The 13,069-nt window shown below is 53.1% G+C and overlaps 1 protein-coding gene across 4 annotated transcripts in view; it reads left to right on the top strand.

Moving 5' to 3' along the window:
- RNF144A (ring finger protein 144A) overlaps positions 1 to 13,069 on the top strand; it is a 113,206-nt gene that overhangs the window by 14,672 nt on the left and 85,465 nt on the right. The window contains exons 1-2 of one of the 4 annotated variants that reach the window (XM_051833292.3): positions 5,323 to 5,607; positions 8,948 to 9,121. The exons of 1 other annotated variant lie outside the window; for it this stretch is intronic. Coding sequence is in view for 1 of the 3 variants with exons in the window: in XM_070069754.2 (XP_069925855.2) it covers positions 12,469 to 12,496 (28 nt within the window). In the remaining 2 variants the exon portion in view is untranslated. Of the gene's footprint in view, positions 1 to 5,322; positions 5,608 to 8,947; positions 9,122 to 12,131; positions 12,497 to 13,069 lie in introns of those variants that run through there. 2 more of the 4 variants (XM_070069755.2, XM_070069754.2) reach the window with 2 other exon arrangements.

Here is a 13,069-nt window from a genome sequence, read left to right as displayed (position 1 = left end):
CGGTGAGATATATTTATCTTAGATACAAAGATTCAGGTTAGGTAGAAGTAACCAACACTGATAGAAGAAAGCTGGAGGAGCTATGCTGATTTCAGGCACAGTAGTAGGCACACAGGGGACTCTACCTAGGTGTTCCATTGATAGACCAATGGACAAAGAAAATCTGCTTACACATACACAGTGGAATAACACTCAGCCATGAAAAAGAGTGAAATCCTGCCATTTGCCACAGCATAGACGACCCTGGAGGGTGGCAGGTAGAGTTTGATGTGATCTGTTGGTTTGCCCTGGGACTTCATTTTCTTATGGGCCCAAAGCTCATTGATTGTTTTTTTTTTTTTTTTTAAGATTTATTTATTTATTTGAAAGTCAGAGTTACACACAGAGAGAGAAGGAGAGGCAGAGAGAGAGAGAGAGAGAGAGAGAGAGAGCGAGCTTCCATCTGCTGGTTCACTCCCCAATGGGCCGCAGTGGCCTGAGCTGCGCCGATCCAAAGCCTGGAGCCAGGAGCTTCTTCTGTGTCTCCCACGTGGGTGCAGGGTCTCAAGGACTTGGTCCATCTTCTGCTGCTTTTCCAGGCCATAGCAGAGAGCTGGATCAGAAGTGGAGCAGCCGGGACTTGAACTGGCGCCCATATGGGGTGCCGGCATTGCAGGCAGCAGCCTTTCAGCTATGCCACAGTCCCGGCCCCATCATTGATTTTCTATTTGACCAGACTTCTGCGGATGGGAGTGAGTGAGGGCTTTCTGAATGTTCACACGTCAGAGCTGAAACCTCAGGTCTCCACATGTGTAGTTTTACAGCCGCCTGTGCTATTGTGTGTGCTTCCTGGGTGTACATCAGGCACCCCATAAATGCACTGGCCATGGGTTCGGGTGGAGATGGGCCCTCAGAACTAACAGCATGAGGTTGGGTGGCTTTGTGGTTCAGGGTCTTGACTTCCTGTGTGTAAAGGGTGTTGTCACTTCTTTCCAGCTTCTGCTCTAACACGTCGCTTCTTCTGACTTGTTCATGGTCTTCTGCACAGGTTGGGTGCTCCCGATTTTCTGTGGACTGATAACTGTGTCCTGTTAGGCAGGAGATCAGGGAACGGTGCTGTCTTCCTGGGTGCTGTCATCCTCTGTCACCCATGGGATGTGACACAGTTGGTTCACAGGTGTTAGGCATCATGGCATTTTTGGAAAAAATAAATATAATGATGGGATTTTCCCAACAGGTATTTTATTTAAACTTTAGTTTTGTTTTAAAAAAAAAAGAAGTACAAGAGGAGCTGGACACAGGAGGTCACAGAGTGTATGGTCAGTTCAGAGGAAATACCCAGGACGCGTAGAAGCATCCATGCGGACCTCAGACTGCTGCCGCCAGTGCTCTGGGGAGGAGGGGGGAGGGGACCGTGTACGGGGAGGGTTTCTGCCCGGGTGACGACCATGCTCTCGGATTGCACAGTGGTCTCGTCCCCAGCAGTGTGGGGGGTAAATGTCACTCGAGTGGGGACCTGCGTGCCCTGCGGCTTTGATCTCAGGGAAAACCTGCGTATGTGACACGGTGGCGAGCAGCCACGGTGCAGAGCGGCTCTTTGTCCCGTCCCGCCGCCAGTCTTTCTTCTCTGCTGGAGCTGTTGATTCCGGCTGGTTTCCACCCGTGGTGCCTGTCCACTGCCAGCCTCCCTCCCACCCCTCGCCACACTTTCTAAGTGGAAAATACTGCATTGGCTGTGTGGAGATTGTTTTGCTTCTCAGCCCTTACAAGTCGACCCTATTCCTTTTCAAAAATCACATAATCAAAGGAGTTGCTTTCTGAGTTTTTCTTCTAAAGATTTATTTGAAAGAGTTACAAAGGGAGAGGGAAAGACAGTGGATGGACGATCTCTCTGTTTCTCTGTAACTCCGCTTTTCAAATCAATTTTAAAAATAAATAAATAATCTAAAAAAGTACCTAAAATATGCTGAGATAATAAGGCTTATAGGTACTATTTCCAAGCCAGATCTAATATAAAAAAGGCAGAATATTATCAGATTAAGTTGGAAGGAGACCAGGAAAGGAGGTGCCACAGACCTGGTCAGCCTGTATCTCATATACTGATTGGTCAGATTCTGATGCGCAGGACACTTTGAATCTGTAGCAGTTGTGGTTTTGATTGCCACTTTCCCTGGTACCTTCTGTGGCTTCTCTATTCTCTGAAAAAAAAAATGTATTTATTTATTTATTTGAAAGGCATAGATACAAAGAGGATAGATTTCTTCCAACTGCTGGTTCACTCCCAAAATGGCTGCAACAGCTGAGGCTGGGCCAGACCAAAGCCCGGAGCTTCTTTTGGGTCTCCCATGTGGGTGAAGGGGTCCAAGCAGTTGGGCCATCTTCTGCTGCTTTCCCAGGTGCATTAGCAGGGAGCTGGATCAGAAGTGGAGCACGTGGGACTAGAACTGGTGCCCATGTGAGATGCCAGCATTGCTTTACCTGCTACACCACAATGCCAGCCCACTTTCTGAGTTTTTAGCATCGGTGTGCCTTTTATCTCACTTTTTAAAAAAATATTTATTTTTATTTATTTGAAAGGCAGAGTCACAGAGAGAGAGGTAGAGACAGAGAGAGATCTTCCAACTGCTGATCTACTCCATAAAAGGCCCCAACTGCTGCGGCTGGACCAGGCTGAAGCTAGGAACCAGGAGCTTCTTCCAGGTCCCCAATGTGGGTGCAAGGGTCCAACCACTTAGGCCATCTCCCACTGATTTCCAAAGTGCATTATCAAGGAGCTGGATCAGAAGTGGAGCAGCTGGGACTCGAACCCTGGGTCCCTATGGGATGCCAGCGCCGCATGTCTGGGCTTCAACCTGCTGCCCCGCAGCGCCACCCCATCTCACCCTGCTAAGCTTTCTTCTCCCATGGTGATGCCTCTGCTCTATTTATTTTAATTTTTTTTAATTTTTTGACAGGCAGAGTGCACAGAGAGAGAGAGAGACAGAGAGAAAGGTCTTCCTTTTGCCATTGGTTCACCCTCCAATGGCCGCTGCGGCCGGCGCACCGCGCTGATCTGATGGCAGGAGCCAGGTACTTCTCCTGGTCTCCCATGGGGTGCAGGGCCCAAGGACTTGGGCCATCCTCCACTGCACTCCCTGGCCACAGCAGAGAGCTGGCCTGGAAGGGGGGCAACCGGGACAGAATCCGGCGCCCCGACCGGGACTAGAACCTGGTGTGCCAGCGCCACAAGGCAGAGGATTAGCCTAGTGAGCTGCTTCGCTGGCCCGATGCCTCTGCTCTAACAAGCTCTGCATTTTGTCCTGAATTCAGTATCCAGGTGGGTAAATCAGTTGGTCCTCTGGGAATGGCTTTAAGGCTCTGCCTTCATGTTTGTGAGTGATTTCTTAGAATCAGGAGGGAGGTAGGAATTCGCCAAGTATCTTTTTTCACCACAAGGAATTTTAAAGACTCATTCAGCTGATAACAGGAGCGGATGGGTGTGTTCCGGAGCTGGCGCTGGACAGAGACCTCCACTGCAGAAGAGAGGCAGCCAGCAGGGGTGTGGCAGCCACAGGTGTGGGCCCTGTGTTGGGAGAGCACAACTCATAGTCCAGGAGGCGTGGCAACAGACAGGGCTTTCCTGAGGCCACACAAGGCTGCTATTCATGGGAAAGTCAGCCCCGTCACATGTGTGCAGCCCTCCTGGGTGTCCTGGGTGTCTCCGTGGTCTCCTCCTGTCCAGGCATTGCGGCCCAGGTGCCAGCCTCACACCTCTGCTGCTCTCTGCCTTTGACACTCAGGCAGCTCGGAAACCTGGAAGCATCTTTGCCTTCTCTCTCCCTTCCCCTCCCTCCCTGCCTCCCACCCCCTCTCCTTCCTGACACTGTTTCTGGATCTGTCTTCAGAATCCACCTGAGCCCTGCCTCCTGCCTGTCACCACCACCTCCCCGTTAGCTGAACTTGCTCTTGTCCATCCACTCTCAGGGTCTCACCAAAGATGTCACCACTTCTGAAAACAGCGCTCCCTGGGGCCGGCGTGGGGTGCAGTGGGCAGGTGGCTGCTCGGGGAGCTACAGCCCGCACAGAAACGCCTGGGTCCAGTCCAGTCTTCTCTGCTCCCCTTTCTGCCACCCACATGGGAGTCCTGCATGGAGTTCCAGGCCCCTGGCTTTGGCTTGGCCCAGCCCTGGCTGTTGCAGGCATTTGGGGAGCGAACCAGTGGATGCAAGATCTCTCTCTGTCTTGTGTTTCAAATAAAATGAAAATAAATCAAAACTTAAAAAGTAGCACCCATTTCTTTATCTGCTTCTGATTTATGATAGCTTTTCTCACTAATGTATCTATGTATATAGATACATATTATATGTATATGTATGTATACGTATTATATATGTATGTATCTATATATATGTGTGTGTGTGTGTGTGAGTACTGAGACTCCCAAGCTCTGAAGGCTTTGAGTGGCCCAGCCCTGCTCCTTGGTCTTAAGCCTCCTCTGTTTGGTCCTTCCAGCCCCTCGGAGTTTGGGGCATTTGTTGGCAAGGCTCCGTCTTGGTCATAACTCAGCAGCAGGGCCCTTCTGTGAGCTGCTCTACATCGGCCTGCGAGAGAATTGAGTGGAGAAATGTCTCTGCTGAAGGTGCACGCAGGAGCCTGCCTTTCGTGGGTTACCCGAACCGTTCAGGCCTCGCTTCCAAGTGCCGGTGGCTGCGCGGCTTGCAGAAAGGGTGGGAGAGACGAGCTCTGTGGAGGCTTCCTGGCAATCAGGAAGGCCCCTGCTGTAGCAAGCATATCGCATTGGCTCCGACGGCACAGCGTTAGTGTCACTCTAAATCACCCAGGGGTTCACGAGTAGGGGTGCAGATTCCGACATCGGCTGAGCCTGAAGCGGACCCCACGTGCTACTCCTCTTGGTCTCACGCCTGCCGGTGTCTCGCCGGTGTGGCGAGGGCACGAAAAGGTGGAGGAACGGATGCCTGTTTTCTGCTCACACCTGGTGCCCACACAGTGTATGTTCTGTGAAAGCCGGCCCTGTTCCTACTTGCACCAGGACGGGGCAGGACACAGGAAGTGGACCGACTGCCGCGTGCTGTGCTCACCGTGCTACAAGGGCCGGCACTTTCTCGCTGATTGGCAGGTGCTGTGGCTGGAGGCTGAACATCAGAAACATGGGGGCACAGAGTCTGCAGCCTGCCCACGGGTGCTGAGGCAGTGCAGGCATAGACCAGCCCTGGGGCGGCTTGGGCTGCTGGGAAGGTGGGGCCGTGCCGCCTCCACCAGCCTGAGAGCCACACGGGCTCCGGGCAGGCACGCCCCTGGGCAGGGAGCTGTGTGGGCAGCCTCTGTCTTCATACACCACCTTCCAGTGCAGCTCCGGAAGCTTCCTGCTGCCAGTGCACCTGCCGAGCGGAGCTCGTTTCTTCCTGCTATTCTGGTTCTGTTTGCAGGCTCCTGTCTCCGGGAGAGCTGGCACAGTCCGAGTAAGAGACACTGTATTGTCTTCTGCTTGAAGAATTGGGATTTGTTACCCAGCGAAGGCAGATGAGAGATTTGCAACCAAGCGGATGGCGTTTTTTGTTGCTTGGTAATGCTTGGGACCCAGCGGAAGAAGCTTTCTGGAGGCCAGAGGCTTGCTGTGTGTGGGGCCAGGTGGGTCTGTGGGTGTGGCCGGGGCGCTCAGCCCTGAAGGCTTTGGCCTTGAGCAGCCGGGTCAAGAGCCCTGCAAGACGGTCAGCACTTCCAGGCTGCCTGTGTGCAAGGCTTGTGGTCTTAGTGAAGGAGCAGGAGGAGGAGCATCTGCCAGGGCGGCCTGGGGGTCTCTCCACCAGGTGTGCTTCCTGTGGGGCTGCCCCGGGACCCTGCTCTGGAGACCAGGATGGTCCCACAGAGGCAGGACGGGAAACAGAAAGACGGGTGATGTTGTGCTTTGCTCCCTCATCAGAGAGGCCTAAAAATAGAGTCCAGCTACCGGGGCTGCAATCCTGGTGAGCTGAAGCTATGTAGGAGGAGAGAACGTTGTGAGGGTCGCGTGCAGTCTTGCCTTCCTCCTCTGTGTTTCTTTCTTTCTTCTCTCCTCTCCTTTCTTTCCTTCTTTCCTCCCTCCCTCCTTCCTTCTCCCTTCCTCTCCCCCCTCCCTTCCTCTCTCCTTCTGTCCCCTCCCCTTCCCTTCCCTCCCCCCACCCATGTGTCTAAATAGTAGTTGCATTGAGATATAATTCACACAGCATGCAAGTTGTGGTTTTAAATGTTCCATCCCATGTTTTTTTTTCTAGCATATTCTGAGCTGTGTAGCCATCGTCTTTCCTGAGCGTTTTCGGTTCCCCTTCAGAAAGCCCTGTGCCCGAGAGCCCTCACTCCTCCTCCTCCTGTGCTCTGAGCCTCTGCGGTCCGGGTCCGGCCTCGCTCTCCTCTGTGTGGATCTTTCTGTCCAGGACATTCCTCCGGACGTTCCGTGCCCTCTGTGGTTTTCTCTCCCGGAATACCTTCCCTTCGCTCGATGGTCCCATGGTTCATCTGTGATGTAGCATGAACCAACTCACTGGGCCTTTTTTTTTCTTTAAAGATTATTTTGTATTTATATGAAAGGCAGAGTTATAGTGGGTGGGGGACAAGGCGGGGGTGGGGTGGAAATCTTCCATCTGCTGGTCCCAAATGGTCACAGCAGCCAAGGCTGGGCCTGGCTGAAGCCAGGAGCCAGGAGCTTCTTCCAGGTCTTCCACGTGGGTGCAGGGGCCCAAACACGTGGGCCATCCTCTGTTGCTTTCCCAGGCCATTAGCAGGGAGCTGGATGGAAGTGGAGCAGCCAGGCTGCTGCTGGTGCCCTATGGGATGCAGGCATTTTAGGCGGCGGCTTTACCCTCTATGCCACAGCGCTGACCCCAAAGTAGTACTTTTTACCGGCACCTCCATTGCATGGGTTTTCTACGTTTGTAAAACACATTCACCAGTTGATGGACATATGGGTCTTTTCCATTTTGAGCTATGAAGAGTAATACAGTTATAGCACTCACTCATGTATAAGTTTTGATATAAAGATACATTTCAGTTCTCTTGGGGAGTGTGTGTTGTGGGAGGGATATGGTATGTGTAGGTGTGGGGTGTGCATGGTGTGTGTGTGTGGTATGTGGGGGTGTGTGTGGAGTATGTATGTCCAGCGTGTGTGGTGTGTATGTATGGTGTGATGTGCATGTGTGTGATATGTGTATGTGACGATTGTGGTGTGTATGTGTATGTGGTATGGTGCACATGTGTATGGTGTGTGTATGTCTGGCATGTGTATGTTTGTGTGGTATGGATGTGTGCTATGTATGTATATGTGTATATGTGGCATGTATGTATTGGCGTGTGGCACGCACATGGTGTATAAGCATGTGTGGGATATGTATGTATGTGGTATGTCCAATGTGTGTGATATATATGCATGTATCTGTGTGTAGGTGTGGTTGGTGTGTGGCATGTGAGGTGTGCATGGTTTGTGTGTATGTGTAGTGTGCATATACATGTGAGCATGTTTATGTGTGGTATGTATATGTGTGCGTGTGGTGTATATATGTGTGTATAAGTGTATGTGGTACATGGTGTGTGTATATGCGGTGTGTGTGTGGTGTGCATGGTGTATATGTGGGGTGTGGTGTCTGTGGTATGTATGTATGTGTGTGATGTATGTGATTGTGTCATGTGCATATATTTATATGTATGCATGTGTATGTCATGTTTGTGGTGTGTGAGATGTGTGTGATATATATATGTGTGCTATGTATGTATGTGAGTGTGTGTGTATGGTATGGTGTAGGTATTTGTGTATGTGTGTATGAAATGTGTGTATGTATATATATGAGGTGTGTGTATGTGTGTGATATGTGTGATGTGTATGTGTGTATATGTGAGTGTGTGTGTGTGATGTGTGTGGGTTTATGTGATGTGAGGTGTGTGGTGTGGCATGTATGTGTATGTGTGTGGTGTGTGTGTGAGATGTGTGTATGGTATGGTGTGTGTGTATGTGTATGTGTGAGATGTGTGTGTGAGATATATGTGTGTATGTATGTGAGATGTGTGTATGGGATGGTGTGTATGTATGTGTATGTGTGAGATGTGTGTGTATGTATGTGTGTGGTGTGTGTGTGAGATGTGTGTATGGCATGGTGTGTATGTATGTGTATGTGTGACTTGTGTGTGTATGTATGTGAGATCTGTGTGTATGTATGTGTATGTGTTTGGTGTGTGTATGTGTATGTGTGGTGTGTGTGTGAGATGTGTGTATGGCATGGTGTGTATATATGTGTATGTGTGAGATGTGTGTGTATGTATGTGTGTATGTATGTGAGATGTGTGTATGGCATGGTGTGTATATATGTGTATGTGTGAGATCTGTGTGTATGTATGTGTATGTGTTTGGTGTGTGTATGTATGTATGTGTGTGAGATGTGTGTATGGCATGGTGTGTATATATGTGTATGTGTGACTTGTGTGTGTGTGTATGTGTGTATGTATGTGAGATGTGTGTATGGCATGGTGTGTATGTATGTGTATGTGTGAGATCTGTGTGTATGTATGTGTATGTGTGGTGTGTGTGTGAGATGTGTGTATGGCATGGTGTGTATGTATGTGTGTGTGTGACTTGTGTGTGTGGGAAGTGCGTGTGCTTGCTCAGGGGTCAGGTTCTCCTGTGGACCTGAGTCCCCTGGGGCCAGGCTGGACCCGACTGTGACCTGGGGCCGTGTGTGACCTGGATTGTGTGTGTTGATGGAGTTACCTAACCTCTTGGTGGAGTTTACTTTCTTTAACCTGAGAAACCTCAGTTCCCTCTCCAGCGAGTGTGTATTTTGCTTGGCAAACGCTGAATCTGATAAGACTTGCGCTCATAGTGTCACCAGCCTCCGCTTTGGGCTGGAGTCTGAGAGGCGGGTGCTGGGACGATTCCTGGTGCGCTTGGCTTCACACTCCTGCCCGCGCCTTTCCCTGACCGCTGGTGCTTTCTCTCGCTTCCTAGGTGCCTGGTCCCTCGCAGAGTGTGATACATTCCCGCCTGGACTGGAGGGATCCCTGGCGCCAGGGCTGGTTTCCCACCTGTCCCCATGGCCGCCTGACACTGGGACGAGCCGGCTGAATGACGCAGGGCTTGGCCCGAAGACAGTTCCTCTGCTCCCCTCTGGACTTTCCTGAGGTAACCTTGAATTTGGAAAACGAAGGCTTGGAAACCTTCCACTGTTGTTTCTCAGTGGAATTTCAGGCCATTGTGGAGAAAACACACAGGTGTGCCCAGATGGATTGTCCTGTGGTTCCTAACCCTCGTCACACACCTCGTCACACATCCTTTGGTGCACTCCCCAAATGGCCACAACATCCAGAGTTGGACCAGGTGCAAGTCGGGACCCAGGAGCTCCGTCCTGGTCTCCTGGCCTGGGTGTCAGAGCCGAGAACTTGGACCCTCATCCCCTGCCTTCCCAGATGTGTTAGCAGGGAGCTGGGGCAGAGGCAGAGCAGGTGGGGCTGGCGCTCAGTGTGGAATGCCGTCATGGCAGCCAGTGGCTTGCTTAACCCTTTGTAGCCCAGCTCCAGCGCCGGGGTGAGTTTTGAGGATGTCCTCAGGACCTCATAGTAAACGGTTGCAGTGACTGGTGATTTACAAAGATCTCTACGGTTCTTCATTTATGGCTTTGCTGGTCTTGTGTTAGAGACAGGAAACACGAGTGGGAGGTCACACTGAGCTATGATGAGGCTCGTGCCTTGCTCACTGAACACCTGTTGCCTGGGCTCCCGTGTTGTGCCGGGCACTTTTCCAGCTCGGGACTCGTGGGAAGCCCAGTGGCACAGGTGCCTGCCCACAGGGGGCCTCGCCTCTGTCTCGGGGGACGCCAGCAGGGGTGGGTTGGTGTGAGAGGGCAGGTGCAGCGACCAGTGCCGCCGCATGAGAAGTAAATGCTGTTCTGTGAGAAGGCACCGGTGCCGTGGAGGAAAGAGAAGGGAGATCAGGCTTGCCTGGGGCGGGGGCGGGGCAGGTGCTGAGTGGTCAGACGGGCGTCTGTAAGCAGTCGCATTTGAACGTGGACTTAGGAGTTCCAGGAAGCAGCCACTTAGCCTGTGGGCAAGAGCACAGAGGCAGGGGAGGTGCAGAGGCCCTGGGCTGAGCATGGTGGGTGCCATGGAGGCAGGAGTGTGTGGGGTGCAGGGAGCTGGCTTGTCTGGCATTGCCGCTGTTGGGGCGGTCCTCGGGGTTTTCAACAGAGGAGGGACTGGATCTGCCTTCCGTTTTCATAGGCTCATGTGCTGTGAATAGGCTGTGTGGTGGGGGCAGGGCTAGAGCAGAGTCCAGGATCCCATCTCAGAGACCGCTGGACACGTCCACCGGGGTGATTCGGGCAGTGATGCGTGACCCTCTGTGGCAGTGCAGCCGGTGAGAAGTGGCCACACTTGCATGGAGTTTGGAGAGGGTGCCCTTCGGGTCCTCTGCGTGAGAGCTTGTGGGAGCGGGGTGAGAAAAGGAGAAAGTCCATGGGGTGCCAGGACTCTGGTGTGAGTGACTGCAGAGTGGTCGCCCCACTGGGTGCAGGCGGAGACGCCAAGGTTGAACCTGGGAAGAGTGTGAGGTGCCCAGGAGGAGGTGTGGAGCTGGAGCTATGTCCGCATCGAAAAATGTACAGGACGCGGTGGGCGTCTTGGCCTGTGGTTGGCGTCGGGTGGAAGGCGGTCAGCTGAGACCTCTGTAAGAGAAGGGTTCACAGGCTGATCCTGGGCCGGGGAAGAGGCTGCCAGCAGAGCAGACAGAGAGGGAACGGCCATATTGGGGGGGGGAGGCAGGAGGTGGCAGGAAGTCGTCTCAGGAAGCGGTGTGAGGCTGACGCCTGGGCTGTGCCATGGGGGCCACGTGGCTTTGGGGAGGGCAGTTTGGGTTTTGATAGGAGGGCAGCAGGCAGGGGAGGAAGGGGGACAGGTTGTGGACAAGTATATATCATTTCCCAGTGACATAGGATGCTGGTGACCAGCTATGGCGCTGTGGAGAGGAACCATTGTGTCTGCAGGACTTGGGGGCGGGGAGCCCTCCAGAGAGGGGCTTGTGCAGGGGTTGCTGGGCCACAGGAATGGCCCGTGAAGCTTGGAGCCCCATGTGAAAGACATCACTTGGGTTCTGCTGTTTCCCCAGGCTTATCAGCTGGGACTTGCGTCGTCAGCAGAATGGAGCGAGCCCTTGGCCAATCAGAGAGTGACAGAGAGAGAGAGGGGCCCAAGCTGGTGGTGCATGCCAGAGAGAAACAAGGCCCATTGCAGAGGGGCTGGAGGTGGTGCAGGGAGGAGAGAAGACGATTGGGTTGGGCGGTCAGATACTTGAAGCTCAGGGCCCTGGAGGACCTGCCGGGGGGCTGCCCTGTAGCTGACACGTGCAGCTGGGAATTCGGGCATCTGCAGGAACCCAGGGCTCCAGCGTTGCTCTCCCCTACTCCAGCTCCATGTCCAGCTGCCTCGCCCTTTCATTGGCCAGCACTGTCCACCACATGCCTGCTGTGCCCCTAGGGTAAGACCTGGAACTCATGCATTTCTGTGCTGAGTCACTGCTCAGGAACATGGCGGCGAGGAGGAAGGTTGACATTCGCGCCTGCTCTTCTTCCTCTTGTAGTCCATGGCCCACATGTACATTATAAACTTGATGTACCTGTTGTTTTCAAACTTGACTTTACCCTTGTAGGACCCTGCGTCTGTCCCCGCATTGCGTCTGTCCCCGCAATGCACGGCCGGGTGCAGAGAGGCCGGGGGCCCCGCAGGCACACAGGGACACCTTGAAGCACGTGGGATAATGCCCTGCAAGCCCGCCTGGAACTCTGCATTCTTTCCCGCGTCTGTGCACAGGCCGTGCTGTTTGGGAATCTGGTCTCCAGCACATTCCAAGAACGGTGACACGGCTTCCTATTCACAAAGGATTCGTGTCAAAGGGGACGAAATGCCAGAGAAAGACATTCCAGCCCAGGCACAGCTATTTTTAGGGGTTTAGGATTTATAAAGGGAAACGGTGTCCCTGGACTGGAAACCGCCCCCCCATTCGCACATCTGTGATTGGAGTTGCTAAATCTGAAAGACAGTGTTGTGCTCTGTTTTCTTTTTTCCCCCAAGTGCAGAATATCATTTTTTTTTTTAAATCTCTGGCTAAGAAACTTGGACTCGTCCTTGGCTGTCCTTCAGCTCTGGGAATAGCAGTGTTGGGAGGGCTGCAGCTGCTGTCTCTGAGCCCAGGCTTTGGGCGCCTGGGCCTCTAGGGCAAAGGTCATTGTCAAGGGTGAGCTGGACACGCAGCTGTCGGCCCCCAGCTCCCATCCCCGGTAGCTTCAGGGCTGCAGATGGGGAGAAACGCGTGATGTTTTCAGAACTGAGTGCGGTTGGCGGTGCCCTGCAGGGCTGCAGCGGCTGCTGCCCTTGTTCAGAGAAGCCACAGCAGCCGCGCTCTCCACGTTTGGATCAGTTACGGTTTTCTGTGCTTGCCGCACTCCGGGCTACTTTCATATATGTCCTGTGACGTCATGTATGTGGGGTGGTGGCCAGTCCATCACAGGTGAGTCTCCCATAGTCCTCCTGGCGTGTTCCTGGGATGGCGTTGATTTCTTCCCAGGGGAGCATGTGTTTGTACAAGGTCACGGGTGCTCTCAGGATAAATGCTCAGAGTACGTTTCTGGTCCAGTAATGTTAACAAGCAGCGGCGTAGGCTCCAGGCTGCAGAAGGTGAGCACAGGCCAGGGCGAAGCTAAGACAATCCAGCATGGCTGCCGGGGGGCAGGGGGACACCTCGGACAGCAGTGCTGGGGCCAGCTGGGCTGGGCCTGACTGTGGGCTGCCCGAGGAATGTGAATCTACCCTGTGGGTGCAGAGAGCCAGGAGGCCAGGGAGAGGGGGCCAGCAGAAGTGCTGCGTGGGTGTTGTGCACACAGATGAGCTTGCGAGCAGTGGAGAGGCCCGGACGGGAAACTGGGCCCACGCCACCTACCAAAAATCAATGCATTTTTTTCTGAATGCTAACACAGGGTTGCACAGGTACACACACACACACATTGGCCAAAGAATGCCGTGCCTTCTCTCATGTGTACAGTTTGTGAATAACTCCTAATGTGGCCATGTCCCACATTGTTCT

The sequence above is a fragment of the Oryctolagus cuniculus genome, chromosome 2 (assembly GCF_051225735.1).
Source record: "Oryctolagus cuniculus isolate XC-2025 breed Fujian yellow rabbit chromosome 2, ASM5122573v1, whole genome shotgun sequence".
Classification (NCBI taxonomy): Eukaryota; Metazoa; Chordata; class Mammalia; order Lagomorpha; family Leporidae; genus Oryctolagus; species Oryctolagus cuniculus.
Note: the sequence above shows the minus strand (reverse complement) of the source record. Positions and strands in the feature narration are given on the sequence as shown.